The 18,019-nt window shown below is 45.6% G+C and overlaps 2 protein-coding genes across 5 annotated transcripts in view; one reads left to right on the top strand and one right to left on the bottom strand.

Annotated features, from left to right (window-relative positions):
• MAPKAPK5 (MAPK activated protein kinase 5) overlaps positions 1 to 18,019 on the top strand; it is a 53,118-nt gene that overhangs the window by 32,846 nt on the left and 2,253 nt on the right. For 2 of the 4 annotated variants that reach the window (XM_032168651.2, XM_032168648.2), the window contains exons 8-13: positions 6,121 to 6,201; positions 9,244 to 9,431; positions 11,607 to 11,727; positions 14,732 to 14,862; positions 15,149 to 15,264; positions 16,304 to 16,408. In XM_032168651.2, the coding sequence (XP_032024542.1) occupies positions 6,121 to 6,201; positions 9,244 to 9,431; positions 11,607 to 11,727; positions 14,732 to 14,862; positions 15,149 to 15,264; positions 16,304 to 16,408 (742 nt within the window). Of the gene's footprint in view, positions 1 to 6,120; positions 6,202 to 9,243; positions 9,432 to 11,606; positions 11,728 to 14,731; positions 14,863 to 15,148; positions 15,271 to 16,303; positions 16,409 to 18,019 lie in introns of all 4 variants that reach the window. The other 2 variants (XM_032168650.2, XM_032168647.2) reach the window with 1 other exon arrangement.
• The window catches only part of TMEM116 (transmembrane protein 116), a 140,018-nt gene continuing 132,250 nt past the window's right edge, over positions 10,252 to 18,019 (bottom strand). The window contains exon 11 of the mRNA XM_058424679.1: positions 10,252 to 10,457. Coding sequence (XP_058280662.1) covers positions 10,278 to 10,457 — 180 coding nt within the window. The 3' untranslated portion in view covers positions 10,252 to 10,277. The remainder of the gene's footprint in view (positions 10,458 to 18,019) is intronic.

Raw genomic sequence — 18,019 nt, 5'->3', positions numbered from 1 at the left:
TCTGCCTCCCGGGTTAAAGCAGTTCTCCTGTCAGCCTCTGGGATGACAGGTGCCCGCCACCACACCTGGCTAATTTTTATATTTTTAGTAGAGATGGGGTTTCACCATGTTGGCCAGGCTGGTCTCGAACTCCTGACCTCAGGTAATCCACCTGCTTTGGCCTCCCAAAGTGTTGGGATTACAGGTGTGAGCCACTGCCCCCAGCCATACTAGTGACTTTTTTTTTTTTGGAGATGGAGTCTTGCTCTGTTGCCCAGGCTGGAGTGCAGTGGCGTGATCTCTGCTCACTGCAATCTCCGCCTCCCAGGTTCAAGCGATTCTCCTTCCTCAGCCTCCTGAGTAGCTGGGACTACAGGCGCCTGCCACCACGCCTGGCTAATTTTTTTTCGTATTTTTAGTAGAGACAGGGTTTCACCTTGTTAGCCAGGATGGTCTCAATCTCCTGACCTCATGATCTGCCCACCTTGGTCTCCCAAAGTGTTGAGTTTACAGGCGTGAGCCACTGCACCCGGCCCATACTAGTGATTTTTGTATATTGACTTTGTGTCTTGGGACCTTGCTAAATTCATTTATTAAATCTAGTAAATTTTTTGTAGATTGATTAGGATTTTCTTTTTTTTTCTTTTTCTTTTTTGAGAGCCTAAAAGTGGGCATGCCTCTTCTGTTGCTCGGCCTTTAGTGTTGAGTTTGAGGGTTAAATCAGTCTACTCAAAAGTTGAGCTGAGTGTGAGTTTTGTTGTTGCTATCGTTGTCTTCAGTGCCTCAGTGGCATGGGATTCCTGTTTTGTTACCTTATGGTTAGGTGGGGTCTGAAATGCCATTTTTTAAAAAATATTCCACTTCTACCCTCAGTCTTGGCCTTGCTAGTGCACCTGTACCTCAGAGGGGATCTCTCTTTACAGTCTTGGCCCCCCCTTAGCAATAGATTGCTGTCAGTTACTGCTTTGTCCCTGCAAGCCTGCAGAAAGGGAGATGGCAGTGGGGGACCAAGAGGTATCTGTTTCTCTGCTGTTGGGCAGGACCTGTGTTCTTGAGTCTCATGAACATCTGGTGGAAGTCTGTGCAGAAGAGCATGGGAGCAGGCATGAGTCTTCCTTGTTTCTATGGCTCCTAGAGGGTCTGTACTCTTATCCTAGCCCACATTTTGCCTTTAGCAGTTTGTTAAAAACCTCGCTGAATTCTTTTTACCCAAATGGCATGTGATATCACTTCCTCCTGGGCTCTGCCATAGGTGAGCCAGCTTTCACTTCCCATCTCTCCTTGGAAGGGCCTGACTGAAAGATTTCAGAATAATTGGTTGCCCTGAGACCTGATCCTTGATGGGTTCAAAAAAAGTGATAGGCCAGGCGTAGTGGCTTATGCCTGTAATCCCAGCACTTTGGGAGGCTGAGGGGGGCGGATCACTTGAGGTCAGGGGTTCAAGACTAGCCTGGCGAACATGGTGAAACCCCGTCTCTACTAAAAAGACAAAATATTAGTCGAGTGTGGTGGCAGCCACCTGTAATCCCAGCTTCTCGGGAGGCTGAGGCAGGAGAATTGCTTGAACCTAGGAGGTGGAGGTTGCAGTGAGCAAAGATTGAGCCATTGCACTCTAGCCTGGTGACAGAACGAGACTCCATCTCAAAAAAAAAAAATGATGATTTTATAATTTATCTTTGACACTTTCCAGCTTTCTATATCCTAGCAGAAACAGAAATCCCAACAATGTGGGTGGAAGGAGGGTGAGGATCAAAAACTACCTACCTGGTACTCTGCTTATATAAAACCTGGGTGACGAAATAATCTGTGTAACAAACCCCTGTGAAACCACTGCAATTCACCTATATAATTAACATGTATAACGCACATGTACCCCTGAACCCAAAATAAAAGTTAAAAAAAAAAAAGTCCCAACAATTTGATTATGTGTGCATTCTTGTTCCTTTGTTTTTCCTTCCAGGGATCTCTCGAGCTCCCAGGATCTGTTGGTTTATGGTGTTTATCAATAAACACCATATCAAATAAAAATTAGGAAATTTTTCAGACATCATCTCTTCAACGATTTTTCTACTCCTCTACTTGCTTTCTGAGACTTCCAATCAATGACATGTATATTAGACTGTACAGGGAACTGGAGTTCTGATCTTTTGTATTTTCATCCTTTTTTCCTTTTCTTTCATCCTTTTTTTCTTTCTGCTTTCCCTTCCCTTCTTCCCTTCTGATATATACTCAGTAGTGGCACTGCTGGATGATAAGGTATTTCTAGTTTTAATTTTTTAAGGAACCTTCCCACTGTTTTCCATAGTGGTCATACTAATACACATTCTTACAAACAGTGTACAAAGGCTCCCTTTTTTCCACATCATTGTTAACATTTGTTATCTTTTATCTTTTTTAATAGCCACTGTAAAAGGTGTGAGGTGATATTTCATTGTGGTTTTAATTTTAATTTTAATTTTTTTTTTTTTTGAGACAGAGTCTTGCTCTGTCGCCCAGGTTGGAGTGCAGTGGCGCAATCTCGGCTCACTGCCAGCTCCGCCTCCCGGGTTCACGCCATTCTCCTGCCTCAGCCTCTCCGAGTAGCTGGGACTACAGGCGCCCGCCACCACGCCCGGCTAATTTTTTGTATTTTTAGTAGAGACGGGGTTTTACCGTGGTCTCGATCTCCTGACCTTGTGATCCGCCCGCCTCGGCCTCCCAAAGTGCTGGGATTACAAGCGTGAGCCACCGCGCCCGGCCTTTTTTTTTTTTTTTTTGAGATGGAGTCTTGCTCCTGTCATGCAAGCTGGAGTGCTCACTGCAACCTCCACCTCCCGGGTTCAAGCGATTCTACTTCCTCAGCCTCCCAAGTAGCTGGGATTAAAGGCATGCGCCACACGCCTGGCTAATTTTTTGTATTTTTAGTAGAGACGGGGTTTCGCCATGTTGTTCAGGTTGGTCTTGAACTCCTAACCTCAGGTGATCCACTCGCCTTGACCTCCAAAGTGCTGGGATTACAGGCGTGAGCCACCATGCCCAGCCTATTTTTTTCTTTAATATTTCTGGCCTATAAATGACTCCATTTGCTCATTTTTTTAATGCAGTATATGAAAGTTTCAGGTCTTCTGCATTTTCACCTGCATTTGGTATGGTCAGTCTTTTTAATTTTGGCCATTTTAGTGGATACGTAGTGGTATTTCTTTGTAGTTTTAATTTGCATTCCCTAATGAGTAATGATGTCTGCCATCTTTTCTTTTGTGTACACATTTGTGTGTGCACCTGCCTTCTGTATATTTTCTTTGGGAAGTGTCTGTTCAGACCTTTTCTGTATTTACAGAATTGGGTTATTTTCTTATTATTGAATTTGAGAGTTCTTTGCATATTTTGGATATGAATTCCTTTCTTTCTTTTTTTTTGTTGGAGACAGGGTCTTGCTCTGCCACCCAGGCTGGAATGCAGTGGCACAATCACGACTCACTGTAGCCTCAACCTCCTGGGCTCAAGCGATCCTCCCGCCTCAGCCTTCTTAGGAACTGGGACCACAGGCATACGCCACCACATCTGGCTAATTAAGAAAATTTTTTTTTTTTTTTAAGAGATGGGGCCTCACCACATTATCCAGGCTGGTCTCGAACTTCTGGGCTCAAGTGATCCTCCTGCCTCAGCCCCCTAACTTGCTGGGATTACAGGCATGATGTACCACGTCCAACTGACTCTGACTCTTTTTTTTTTTAAAAATCTCCCAGGTTGTCAAGAGATGGATACGAATCTTTTATTAGATCTGTGCTTTGCAAAGATTTTCTTCCAGTCTGTGGCTTATCTTTTCATTCTTTTAACAGTGTCTTTTGAGGAGCAGAAAATTCTAATTTTCATGAATGCCAGTTTATCAGAAAACTTTTTTAAGGCCTGGTGCTTTTGGTTTCCTATGTTGAAAATTTTTGTCTAACCCAAGATCAGTCTCCTATGTTTTCTTCTAGAAGTTTTATATAGTGTTAGGTTTTACATTTAGGTCTGTGATCCATGTTGAGTCAATTTTTATATAATGCATGAAGTATGGATCCAAGTTCACTTATTAGCATTTGGATATCCAGTTGTTCCAGCACCATTTGTTGTTCTGTTTATTATTTATTTATTTATTTATTTATTTATTTATTTATTTATTTATTTATTTTGAGATGGAGTCTCGCTCTGTCGCCAAGTTGGAGTGCAGTGGCAGATCTCAGCTCACTGCAACCTCTGCCTCCAGGGTTCAAGCGATTCTCCTGCCTCAGCCTCCTGAGTAGCAGGGACTACAGGCACCTGCCACCATGCCCGGCTAATTTTTTGTATTTTTAGTAGAGACGGGGTTTCACCGTGTTAGCCAGGATGGTCTCGATCTCCTGACCTCGTGATCCACCTGCCTCGGCCTCCCAGAGTGCTGGAATTACAGATGTGAGCCACCGTGCCCGGCCTTAATTTTTATCTTTTAAGCCCCACCCTCAGAAGTAACCGTTCATGAAGAAAGGCTATCTTTTCTCTGCGGCATTGCTTTTGAGCCTTTGCCAAAAATCATTGAACATGTATGTGTGAATTTATTTTTGGACTCTTTATTCTATTCCATTGATCTCTTTTTCTGTCTTTACCCCAGTACCACACTGTCTTGATTACTGTAGCTTTATAATAATTCTTGAAATCAGGTAGCGTTGGCCCTCCACCTTTGTTCTTCATTTTCAAAGTTGTTTTTGCTATTCTGACTTCCTTGCATTTCCATGTGAACTTCACAGTTAGCTGTTGACTTCTATAAAAAAGCCTACTGGGAATTTTGACTGGGGTTGTTTTAGAGCTATCATTCAATGTGGGAGTGCTGAGATTTTAGTGATATTGAGTCTTCTGACCTATGAGCAAGCTATATCACTCCATTCATGTTTGTCTCATAATTTTGCTCAGCAATATTATGTAGTCAGTTTATAGGTCTCTCACATCTTTGTGAGATTTATTCTTAATGCTTAATATTTTTTCTGCTATTGTGAATGGTGTTTTATTTTTCAGGTTTAATTAACTCACTTTGTTGTTCTTGTGTAAAAACTCTATATGGTGGTCATGGTTGGAGCCCAGGTCCTCTGCATGGAGACTTTAGAGTAGGTTGTTTTTTTTTTTGGAGATGGGATTTTGCTCTTGTTGCCCAGGCTGGAGTGCAATGGCGCGATCTCGGCTCACCACAACCTCCACCTCCTGGGTTCAAGTGATTCTTCTGCCTCAGCCTCCCAAGTAGTTGGGATTACAGGCGCCCACCACCTTGTCCGTCTGATTTTTGTATTTTTAGTAGAGATGGGGTTTCACCATGTTGGCCAGGCTGGTCTCGAACTCCTGACCTTATGATCTGCCTGCCTTGGCTTCCCAAAGTGCTGGGATTACAGGTGTGAGCCACCACGCCCAGCCTAGTGTAGGTTTTTATAAGATGGTCAGTGAATTTCTATTAGGTGAGATAGCTGCAGGTCTTAGAGGTGGCACTGAAGATAGCCTTTGCAAGGTTGCCCAAGATGGCACTGCAGCCCCTGGCTAAGCGTTAACAGTTGTATCCCATCTGCCCCAGCTTCATGGGCACAGGGGCTGAGACAGTATCAAGTAGGTCGGGGTGTGGGATGAAGTCCCCTTGCACAGAGCCTCAGCATCCTGTCACTTTTCAAGGAACAGTGTGGGGCTGCTAATGTTGTGCCACCCTCTGGAGTCCCTCCTCATGGGACATTAGAGAGGTTGGCCAGGATAATGATCTCACGGTGGCAGTGGCTGCCTCCTTGGAGCACTTAGCACCTAGACTGACATGACTGTCATAGTCCCTGATGGTAACAGATGGCTTAAAGCTCATCTGCTTTTGCATAGGCATAAAGGCTATCCCCAGGAAAAAGTCAGTGATCTCAGATTCCCTGATGGGCAGGAAGAAGAGAGGAATCTCCTAGGAACTTCATCTTCATGTCCTTGACCTGAGTGTTTCCTTGGCTGATGGATACATTACTGGTTGTAAGAAAAAAATGTTTTTGGAAGTGTAGTGTTTATGTGGAGTTTTTTTCGTTGGCTGATTGCCAGTTGTTTACCTCCTTCAGTCTTATAGTAGCCTGTCTCAAGGCCAGGTTATTGGTGGTGTGATTTTCATTAAATGGTCCCCTTTGGTCTGACTCTTGACAGGTGCTGGAGGCACAAAGAAGGCATCAGAAGGAGAAATCTGGCATCATACCTACCTCACCGACGCCCTACACTTACAACAAGGTACAGGAAGAGATATTTCTCTTCATTTGACAGATGCAGCCCCTCTCCTTTAGTGAGGTGTTTGTGGCCCTCTGGGAGTGTGGCCAATTCCTTTCTCACCCCTTAATATTCCTGCCCCAAAGAAGCAGCCAGACTTGCAGAAAAGTATTTGGAATTCAAGTTTTTGTTGATGAAATATCAGATAAGGTTCAGCCAGACTCGCAGAAAAGTATTTGGAATTCAAGTTTTTGTTTAATGAAATATCAAATAAAGTTTGTACCCAATTAGCTTTTGCAGCGGTAATTAGGGACTGTGATCATCAATCAGGTTATTTTTTTGACTGTCCATATGGTCCACTGGCCACACTGAAAAGATATGGTTGGCTTGTGCTTTTGAGGTGGAGGCCATTTCTGAGACACAGACGCTAGAGAACACTTTGTGGTCATTTATGGCACCATTCTTTCTTACCCTATAAAATACCCAGCTTAGAACAGTATCTGATACACATAGCAAGGGCTCCTAAGTGTTACTTGGTAATATTATGGTTCTTAATCTGTAGCCCACATTTTTTTTATTGTTTTTTTGAGACAGAGTCTCGCTCTGTCACCTGGGCTGGAGTACAATGGTGTGATCTCAGCTGACTGCAACCTTCACCTCCTGTGCTCAAACAATTCTCCTGCCTCAGCCTCCCAGGTAGCTGAGATGATAGGTGCATGTCACCATACTCGGCTAATTTTTGTATTTTTAGTAGAGTCGGGGTTTCTCCATGTTGGCCAAGTTGATCTGAAACTCCTGACCTCAAGTGATCCGCCTGCCTTGGCCTCCCAAAGTGCTGGAATTACAGGCGTGAGCCACTGCACCCAGCCTGTAGCCCATATATTGATCCTGTCTTATATTTTTTTTTTTTTTTTGAGACAGAGTCTCACCCTGTCGCCCAGGCTGGAATGCAGTGGCACAATCTTGGCTCACTGCAACCTCCGCCTCCCGGGTTCAAGCAATTATCTTGCCTCAGCCTCCCAAGTAGCTGGGATTACAGGTGCCTGCTACCACGCCTGGCTAATGTTTTGTATTTTTAGGAGAGATGAGGTTTCACCATGTTGGTCAGGTTGGTCCTGAATTCCTGACCTCAGGTGATCCACTCGCCTCCGCCTCCCAAAGAGCTGGGATTACAGGCGTGAGCCACTGTGCCCAGCCGATCCTGTCTGTTCTAAAGCACAAGAGGCTTAGGGCCTCTTGAAATAGGCCCTGGAGTCACTGAGTAAGTAGATCAGAAAAAAGATGCTACTTGGGGACTTGAGGCTAGATATAGATGACAGAAGGGGCTGAGAATGGTAAAAAGGCACTAGGCTGGGACACTTGCTATGGCTCCACTACTCTTAATCTGTGTGACATTGGTGAGGTCACTTGGTTTCACTCTTGACAGAGGACCTGAGAGATGACATGATCTCTGCAGTATTAGTTCCCTTTCTGGAAAGTGAGGGATTGAAGGTCCCTTTCCACCCCTGTAATTTTATTCTGTGATTGTGTTCTACAGCATGGGCTGTGTCATCCACAAATATCTACTAGTATAATGTGAAAACATGGGCAGGCCTGGTGCGGTGGCTCACCCCTATAATCCCAGCACTTTGGGAGGCCGAGGTGGGCGGATCACGAGGTCAGGAGATCGAGACTATCCTGGCCAACATGGTGAAACCCCCTCTCTACTAAAAATACAAAAAATTAGCCGGGTGTGATGGCAGGCGCCTGTAGTCCCAGCTACTTGGGAGACTGAGGCATGAGAATCGCTTGAACCCAGGAGGCAGTGGTTGCAGTGAGCTGGGATCGCGCCACTGCACTCCAGCCTGGCGACAGAGCGAGACTCCGTCTTAAAAAAAGAAAACACAGGCGAGAGTACCTGAGACACCCCATTATTCAGCCTTTGTGCAGAGCACCACAGAGCTGTGGTGTGAGGGGGAGTGTGGGGCCCCAATGGCAGGCTCACTGGGCTGCCATCTTAGGCAGGCACCTCTTTTATCTCGCTGTTCAAGAAAGGCTTGAATTGAAGCCTCTGCAAACCCAGTTTTCAAAGCAAATGGAGCTGCATTTAACTAAAATAGGAGTCCTTTCTTTATGCAGTGATTATAGGCCATGGAGTCACCTTACTACCTGCAGACATGGTAGTTGGTAGCAGTTTTCTTTTTTTCACAGTATCTTCCCCCAGAATGGTGTAAGAGCTTGCAAATGGACCTAGTGAGTCCTTCATGGTCAAAGGAATGCATTTAGACCTTCTGTTCTTCCCTCCAGTCCTCTCCATGATCTGTGTCAAACTGCTTTGGGCCTTTATGAAGTGGCCTGTGCTGTACTGTAGGTGAGCCTACCTGTCTCTTAGTTGCTTTGTTTCTACATAGAGGTTTCACAACCAGCTGGTTTATATTTATTTATTTTCTGGCTGGGGCAAAGCATCCTATACCTGTACACAGGGATCAGATAGGTGCTTGGGCCTAAAGAGTGAGAATGAAAGTACTTGTACATTTTATCCCAGACTGGCTTTGTATGATGGGATGCATGTATGTAGTATTGGTAGCTTATTGAAAATATGGAGAGAGGCCGGGTGTGATGACTCACGCCTGTAATCCCAGGCCGAGGTGGGCAGATTACGAGGTCAGGAGTTCGAGACCAACCTGACTAACATGGTGAAAGCCTGTCTCTACTAAAAAAAAATACAAAAATTAGCCAGGCGGCATGGTGGCACACGCCTGTAATCCTAGCTACTCAGGAGGCTGAAGCAGGAGGAATTGCTTGAACCTGGGAGGCGGAGGTTGCAGTGAGCTGAGATTATGCCACTGCACTCCAGCCTGGGCAACAGAGCAAGACTCTGTCTCAAAGGAAAAAAAAAAAAAAAGAAAGAAAATATGGAGATAAAGACTAGTTCTCCTAAGACTTCCTTCAGCTTTCCTAGTCTGTTAAGTGACTCTAGTTTATATCAGCCTATATATTGCAGGGGCTATTCCTGAGCCTGTCATGGGGTGTTTATTTGGGGGCTCTGCTTCTGCTGTGAGTGACCATTTTCTTTTTTGCTTTCAGAGCTGTGACTTGTGGTCCCTAGGGGTGATTATCTATGTGATGCTGTGCGGATACCCTCCTTTTTACTCCAAACACCACAGCCGGACTATCCCAAAGGATATGCGAAGAAAGATCATGACAGGCAGTTTTGAGTTCCCAGAGGAAGAGTGGAGTCAGATCTCAGAGATGGCCAAAGATGTTGTGAGGAAGTGAGTTCACGGGCTGCTGGGCAGGGAGGCCAAGGAGGCCTCTAGGTGGTGGAGCTCAAGGGAATGTGGGTAGAGAAAAGTCATTGGTTTCCTAGGCAGGCTCCTCCCCATTTTAATATCTCAGAAATCTCTCTAGAGCCTGAAGTGACTGTTCTCAGTGTCCACACCTTGGTGCGAATGAAGCTTTCCTCCCTCCTGTTGCATCCCTAGACTTTGTCCCAGGGTGTGAACCCAGGTCCCTCCATAGGCAGTCTCTGCACATTAATTCAGGACCCTAAATTATAAACCTGGTGTGCTGTCCTTCTTACGTGTGAGCTGGCATGTCATTTGGGACAGACACAATGCCAAGAGGTGAACTAGGTGCTGAGATGACAAACAGCATCCTTGGATGCTGTGGGCATGTGGGTTTGTCAGGCCTGGACCCCACTCTCCACCTTTGCACTGCCAGTTGGTTGCTTTGACATACCTTTTTTTTTTTTTTTTTTTTTTTTGAGACGGAATCTTGCTCTATTACCCAGGGTGGAGTGCAGTGGTACAATCTTGGCTCACTGCAACTTCCGCCTCCGGGGTTCAAGTGATTCTCCTGCCTGAGCCTTGGCAGTAGCTGGGATTACAGGCGCCCGCTAACACACCCAGCTCATATTTGTATTTTAAGTAGAGATGGGGTTTGACCATGTTGGCCAGGCTGATCTCAAACTACTGATCTCAAGCGATCTGCCTGCCTCGGCCTTCCCAAGTGCTGGGATTACAGGCGTGAGCCACCGCACCCAGCCGCTCTGGCATATCTTAAGATGGGAAGATTTAGTCAGAATTAGGGCTAGTGAGTGGATGACGGAGAGTTGTTATTCAGAGGCTTTTGGTAGCTGGAGGACTAGGTAAGAAGTCAGGCCTAAATTCGAATATGTTTGTTTTTTCTGCCCACCTGTGTGGGAGGCTGGGTGTCCGTGGACTTAGGCACTGCTCCTGTCTTCCCACTGCTGGGTCTTCACTGAGCAGTGTCTCCCTTGTTGGTCTCAGTTTCTTCCTCTGTAATGGGATGAAGGTATGTGTTTAGGGGCAACACCTGGGAGCTGTCTCCCGACAGTACAGCCATTTCTCCATGGAAATTACTCCCTTTCAAAAGTAAGCTTGTCCTGTTGATTACAGGGTGGGGGTTGGGGGCAGGTTCTGTATGCTATAAAGAGGACTGTTTTCTAAAATAGACAAGTACAAGTTTTTAGGAACGTGGGTGCAACGATTAAATCACCATCTGTCTTGACATGCTATTTCCTTGCTGTATTCCCAGCTATTTGACCAAAACCTCAGTGTCCTGTAAGTAGTTCTTTGCCAGTTTTCTATAGAATACATTTCCTGTCCCTAGAGCAACACTGATTATCTTTTTGGTTTTGGGATCTTCCAGATAATCCTTTCTTTAGAATCTGAAGCCGTCTGTTCAGAATGATCCAGAAGAAGGTGGCAGACAAGCTGAAGGAGCAGTTAGGCATGTTGTCCTGACATTTGTAATGAGAGATGGAGTTGGAAGGAGGGAACGGGCTGAGATGAGCTAGGAACCACATCAGTGGGAATGAACAAGATGGAAAGAAGCATGATCTGAAGGCAGACAGCACAGAAGCAACACCCTGGGCTTAGAAGGAAATGCCATCCCTGTCTCAGAGACTCTAGGTTTTTAGCTTTTGAATGTCTGTGGAATAATGGGCTCATGTCCTGCCATATGGTAACATCTAAGAGTTTTATATTGGGTAGCAACCTGCTTTTCCAGAACCTCATGACCCTTCAACTAATTCTGCAGCCACTGTCAGCCAAAAAGAGCACTCTGAGTTCCTTTTGGAAGTTAAAGCCCATTGTCCTAGAAACCTCAGTATGGAGATTCAAGGTCTGAGGAACTATAAGCCATATGTAGGATTACCTTATTAAACCCTAGAACTCAAAAGTATCACTGGATTAAGCCCTTTTCTACCATTTTAATCTCACTTTTTCCAGTATAGAAAGGACTGCCTCAAGCCATAGTACTCCTACAAGTGGTTGGAGACTAGAATCCCACCTATGCTCTGCAGGTGGAAAGCCCAGGCTTGCAGAAGTCAGAAGCAACCAGAGCTGTTTAGAGCCAGATCCAGGAACTTCCTATGGCCTTTTGGTAGCAACTGCATGGCAGCCCTGTTGGCGTTTTCTCCACAGGCTCCTGAAGGTCAAACCGGAGGAGAGACTCACCATCGAGGGAGTGCTGGACCACCCCTGGCTCAATTCCACCGAGGCCCTGGATAATGTGCTGCCTTCTGCTCAGCTGATGATGGACAAGGTTTTGAATGATGTTTACTTTGTTAGCTGAAAAGACTGTGTTGGGAAGGAATGCTGGGGCTTGGCTCAGTGAGGGGTTAAGGGCAAAACAGTGCAGAGTGCCCGATCCTTCCCAGAGAAACATCTCTGGTTTCCTGAGAGTCAGGATCCAAAATAAGGAACTTCTTTCGGTAAAAGACCAAGTCAAGGCCTGGTGAATATAAACTAAGGGAGCACTCAAAGGAATAGCCTCCATATTTCTGCTACGGGGCTGTGGGCACAGAACAGTTTAAGATACCCTCCCTTTCCCCAAGGGGTTTAAACAAGACTGGCTGGGAAGGCAAGACCAATAAACATGAAACAAAGAGGGAACATTTCAAATATCAGAGCTTTGCATGTTAACTTTTCTGTGAATGCTGTGGGAATTCAGAAAAAGAGCACATCTTTGAAGGGATGTAATTTGCCCAAAGAGAAGGCAGAACCCCTCACATGTATTAACTGTCTTCTGTGTTGCAGCATCTGAGTTCTTTCTCATGTTTGGGCATGCACTGTCCTTGAAGAATTTGAGTAGACAGTGTAAATGCCATGCGTGGCGAACAGCATAAGCAAAAAAACACATGCAAATACATCATCAGGAAAAATAATTTGGCCTCACTAATGGGAAGTTAATGAGATGGGTATGGCAGGGCCAGGCTTTACAAATAGACAGAGGGGTTTAAGTCTTAGTGGGATGCAACTGAGAGGCCATGGTAGCTTTTTGAGAAGAGATTTGCCCCTAGGAAGGTATTTAGAGATAGTCAGTCAGACTTGGCAACTCACAGACTTGCCAGCCTAATAATTCTGCAGTAATCTAGAAGTCGGGGGTGGCTGTGGGAGCAGAGAAGTAGAGGTGAATGAACAGGCTCAATATTTTTGAAGAAAAATTTCTACAGTTTTTCGTGATAGACTAGATATAAGGGGACAGGGGTGGCATATCTGATGATAACATTGACAGATTAGGAAGGAGGCTGGTTTGGGTGAGAGGGAGTCTCTTAGGTTTTAGATATTGTTTGAGACGGCAGAGGAACATTCAAATGAATGAGATTTGTAGGGTGGGACCATAGTGTGGCTGTGAGCTCAAAGCGGTGACACAGACTTGAGTGTTACCAGCTTTGAAGGGGTAGGGTGGAAGTGTAAGACGTCTCTTTCTAAGTTTAGCTGGAGCATGGAAGAAAAAGGAGAACTGGAAAGTACAGTTCTCTGCCTTCTCTTTGATTTGTGGGTGGTTGTCTTCCTGTAGTCCAGAAATGGTTTGGTCATTCAAAAATCCAAAGGGATTACTTAGATCCTGGTTGTCAGCACATAGAGGTTACAATGTGGCATTACTCAAGATCTTAAAAATGAGGAGATAAGGCCAGGCATGGTGGCTCACGCCTGTAATCCCAGCAGTTTGAGAGGCTGAGGCGGGCGGATCACTTGAGGTCAAGAGTTTGAGACCAGCCTGGCCAACATGAGGAAACCTCACCTCTACTGAAAATACAAAAATTAGCTGGGTGTGGTGGCATGCGCCTGTAATCCCAGCTACTCAGGAAGCTGAGGCAGGAGAATCATTTGAGCCCAGGAGGCGGAGGTTGCATTGAGCCAAGATCCACCACTGCATTCCAGCCTGGGCGACAGAGTGAGACTGTTTCAAAAAAAAGTGATGAGGATGTGAATGGTCAACTTTGGAAGTGTAGAACACTGTCCACCCAAGTGCACTGTCTAGGAGCCTAAGCTCATGACTTTGAGCTGTTTCCTTCTTCTGTCAGTTTGTTACTGATGAGGTGGATGTGAAGATGCAGAAAGGCATAGCCAGGGCTGGCTATGAGTATACAGAGCCCTTAAATGAGTTCCAACTTTTCCTGATCTAATTTCATGCTCACCACAGAACTACTTTTTAAAATTGTCAAATTTTGGCTGGGTGCGGTGGCTCACATCTGTAATCCCAGCACTTTGGGAGGCTGAGGTGGATGGATCATTTGAGGTCAGGAATTCGAGACCAGCCTGGCTAACATGGTGAAACCACATCTCTACTAAATATACAAAAATTAGCTGGGCGTGGTGGCACACGCCGGTAATCCCAGCTACTCGGGAGGTTGAGGCAGGAGAATTGCTTGAACCTGGCAGCGGCAGAGGTTGCAGTGAGTCAGGATTGCACCACTGCACTCCAGCCTGGAAGACAGAGCAAGACTCTGTCTCAAAAAAATTCTTGTTGTGAAAATTCAGGTGGTACAGCAGTGTTAAAAGAAAAAGTGAAAGTTCCCTTTCATTCCCCTGCCACAGTCACACCCCTCAGAGGTGAGGTAATCTATGGCTTGATGTATACTTCCTGATCGTTTTCTGGGATACACATACACATACACCCATTTTGTCCTTCTTTTAAAATACAAAAATGGGAAAAAAATACAAAAATGGGATCATATTCCTATGAAGCCTTCTGATGATTTGGTCTGCCTCTAGTGAGATCATACACTGTTCATAAAAGCACAAACTTCAAGAGTTCCAGACTCCATGACAGCTATTTCTCACTGTAAATTACTTGACTGGTTGTGGCCTCGGTCATGTGGCCTCAGCCTTGGCCATGCCCTCCATGTGAGATGGTCAGGGCTCTGAGCCGTCAGGGCTGAGGTGAATCAATACCGTCTGTAAGGCTTCTTGGGCAGCAGCCTGCCAGCCTTTCTGCTGATGTCCATATGTGCCTCTCTTTACACTTCCCCTCAGTAGTGGCTGTGAGTGGGGGTCCTGCTGGTATTTCTTACTCGCATTTCTGTCCCCCCATCAGGGAAGAAGGGTTAGTTGTTGTGTGACCTTTGGTTGGCCTGGTGTTTCCTGGTTCCTGCTGATCCGTGGGGAAGAGTCCTCTGCCTTATCAAAATATTTATATTCCTTCATCATAAGAGTGAACTTACATTCTTAGTACTTTGAGCTTTTCCTTTCCACTTTCTTAGACTGGCTTTTTAGGTGCCCAGCAATGAATATGAAAAACTGACGGCAGTGTTTGCATTCAGGCAGTGGTTGCAGGAATCCAGCAGGCTCACGCGGAACAGTTGGCCAACATGAGAATCCAGGATCTGAAAGTCAGCCTCAAACCCCTGCACTCAGTGAACAACCCCATTCTGAGGAAGAGGAAGTTACTTGGGTAACTGAGCTTATTTCTTCGATTCTTCTTCATGGCTGGAATGGCTGAGTGCTGGGTTCTGAAATTTAAGAAATTTAACTTGCTCAGCTAGGGGTCTTTCTTTAGCCTCTGAAGAGGGTGGAGAGGATAAGCTCTTTAAATAGTATCAGGAGTTGGACACTATTGTTATTTTTCTATTGTTATTTTTCTGATATATCTGTTGCCTTATTGTATTAGAGTTAATATCTGTCCAGAGTTGGTTTTTGGGGTCTCACGTTGTCATTACCCCTCCCTCAAACTCTTAAAGCACCAAGCCAAAGGACAGTGTCTATATCCACGACCATGAGAATGGAGCCGAGGATTCCAATGTTGCCTTGGAAAAACTCCGAGATGTGATTGCTCAGTGTATTCTCCCCCAGGCTGGTAAAGGTCACACCATTTACTAATCCTCTGTGTGTCTGTGAGTGTGTGTGTGCGGGGGTGGGTGGGTGTATGCATGCACATGGCAAAAGGAATGGTTTAATTTCGGGTTGTCTGTTTCATCTTGTGTTATAAGAAAAGTACATTATATAAGGTAGTCTGTGCCCACTAAAAAGATTGGACAGTGGGAGCTCAGAAATGCAGTTAAGTTCTGCCCCTCTTTTGTTTCTGTGAAATTTCTAGTTTAGACTTAATTGGCAGTGTCAGGTGCAAGCATGCAATTTTGTGTTTTCTTAGTTTGACAACAAGGGCACAGGTTGGGGGATGGAGAATGGAAAATGTGGGTAGGGTCTGAATCTCATTGCAGGCTGTTCACCATTTCCAGAGCCTTTGGAGTGCAGGGCTGCCATTAGCTCATAAATAAGAGAACACGTCCCTAGTTCAGAAGCGGCTCGTGCTGCTACTCATATCATGGGCAGAGTGACTTACACGTGGGTCCTTTGGAGTGAGAGCTTTCTTTCGTTATGTTCTCTCTCCACTCATTGGCGGGTGAGGGGCTGTTCTCAGCAGATAAATGAGATGCTTCACGTACTAGGCCAGAAAACAGTTGGGTTGACCTGTCTATCTCCCTAGATTCCTTGGGTTTTAAGAGAACTCATGTAGTGTAGCTCAGATAGCTTTCTAAAGTAAGAAATGAGCTTAGGGGAGAGAAAGTAGCCCACTCTCCCACTTTTTGGTCTTTGGTTGACCAGGTGTCTTTTGTTCAGCAATAGAGTCTGCCACAGCCTATTTCCCATCCCCCGGTGCTAAGACCCTGGGGCCATCAGTGGATCTGTATAAAGACGTCAGAGTAAAAAAGAGTCCAAATAACAGATGCGGTCTACATAATGTAGGGACTAGCAGTAAAGCCCTTGTCTGGTGAAGTTTTGCACATTCAGTCATCATTTTTCAACCAGTTGGACATCACGTCCTTCCATCTCTCACACTAAAACCCCATGATGCTGCAGGAAAAATGCAAATTCCTCTTCATCCTTACCAATAGGAGAGAATGAAGATGAGAAACTGAATGAAGTAATGCAGGAGGCTTGGAAGTATAACCGGGAATGCAAACTCCTAAGAGATACTCTGCAGAGCTTCAGCTGGAATGGTAGGAGCCTTCATCAACTCCCTTCCCCAGGAATGCAGACAAATGATTATGTTTAGAACATATAGGATCTCTTTGGGGCCTGAGCTGTGGCTGTTTTGAAGTGAAGTGAGGCTGGCTGGAGAGTGAGTGGAGCATTGTGGAATGGGGGTTAGCTCTACATTAACTGCCCAGGCATACCTGGATATCTGGCCCTTTCACTTATTTTCCGGAGTTGAAGTGAATTGTGTATTGCAGATTCAACACTAGAAAGCCCCCATCACACACCACTTGGGTAAAAAAAAATCCAAATTTCAGAACTTCTCTCAGATACCAGGACTATTCACCAGGTCATTAAGAAGCAACAGATGCTGAAGGGGAGAAAGAGGACAAAGTGCCAGCGAGTCCACCCTGCTGATCCCGCTGATCTGCTTAACTTAGAGAAGAGCTGTTTCACAAAAGAGGAGAAAGTTTGCCAAATCTACTGCTGGTTAAGTTTTTTTCCTGAAGCAAATAAGGTAGAGATGAATTTCTTGAAGTGCCTTGTTTTTTTGAGGTGGAGTTTCACTCTGTCCCCCAGGCTGGAGTGCAGTGGCGCAGTCTTGGCTCATTGCAACCTCTGCCTCCCGGGTTCAAGTGACTCTCCTGCCTCAGCCTCCCGAATAGCTGGGACTGCAGGCAAGTGTCACCATGTCCAGCTAATTTTTGTTTAGTAGAGATGGGGTTTTCATGTTGGCCAGGCTGGTCTTGAACTCCTGGCCTCAAGTGATCCACCTGCCTCAGCCTCCCAAAGTGCTGGGATTACAGGCGTGAGCCTCTGTGCCTGGCTTGAACTGATTTTAATATTGTCTTTCCAGTTGAGCAAACTGTACTAGACTTATGCTCCAGGATGCTCAGGGAAGGGAGCAAACTTAAGATTTCAATGCCTCACTTGTTTCCGGGTTTTTTGTTTTTTTTTTGAGATGGAGTCTCCCTCTGTTGCCCAGGCTGGAGTGCAGTGGTGCGATCTTGGCTTACTGCAACCTCCCCGTCCTGGGCTCATGCAATTCTCCCGCCTCAGCCTCCCAAGGAACTAGGATTACAGGCACGTACCACCATGCCCAGCTAATTTTTGTATTTTTTTTTTTTTTTTAGTGGAGATGGGGTTTCACCATGTTGGCGAGGCTCGTCTCAAACTCCTGACCTCAAGTGATCCACCTACCTTGGCCTCCCAAAGTGCTGGGATTACAGGTGTGAGCCACTGTACCCGGCCTGCCTTCTTGTTTCTTAGACATGCCATAAGAAATCTAAAGTGCTAGCCTGGCCATTCCCATTCTTGGAGGAGATTCACTTCCCTGGGATTTTTTTAAAGAAAAATTTGGCATGGTGGGTCACGCATGTAATCCCAACACTTTGGGAGGCCGAGGCAGGCAGATCATGAGGTCAGGAGATCAAGACCATCCTGGCTAACATGGTGAAACCCCACCTCTACTAAAAATACAAAAAAAAAAAAAAAATTAGCCGGGCATGGTGGCATGCGCCTGTAGTCCCAGCTGCTCAGGAGGCTGAGGCAGGAGAATCGCTTGAACCCGGGAGGCAGAGGTTGCAGTGAGCTGAGATCACACCACTGCACTCCAGCCTGGGCAACAGAGCGAG

The sequence above is a fragment of the Hylobates moloch genome, unplaced genomic scaffold, assembly GCF_009828535.3.
Source record: "Hylobates moloch isolate HMO894 unplaced genomic scaffold, HMol_V3 SCAFFOLD_12, whole genome shotgun sequence".
Taxonomy (NCBI): Eukaryota; Metazoa; Chordata; class Mammalia; order Primates; family Hylobatidae; genus Hylobates; species Hylobates moloch.
This window is presented reverse-complemented; position numbering and strand designations above follow the sequence as displayed.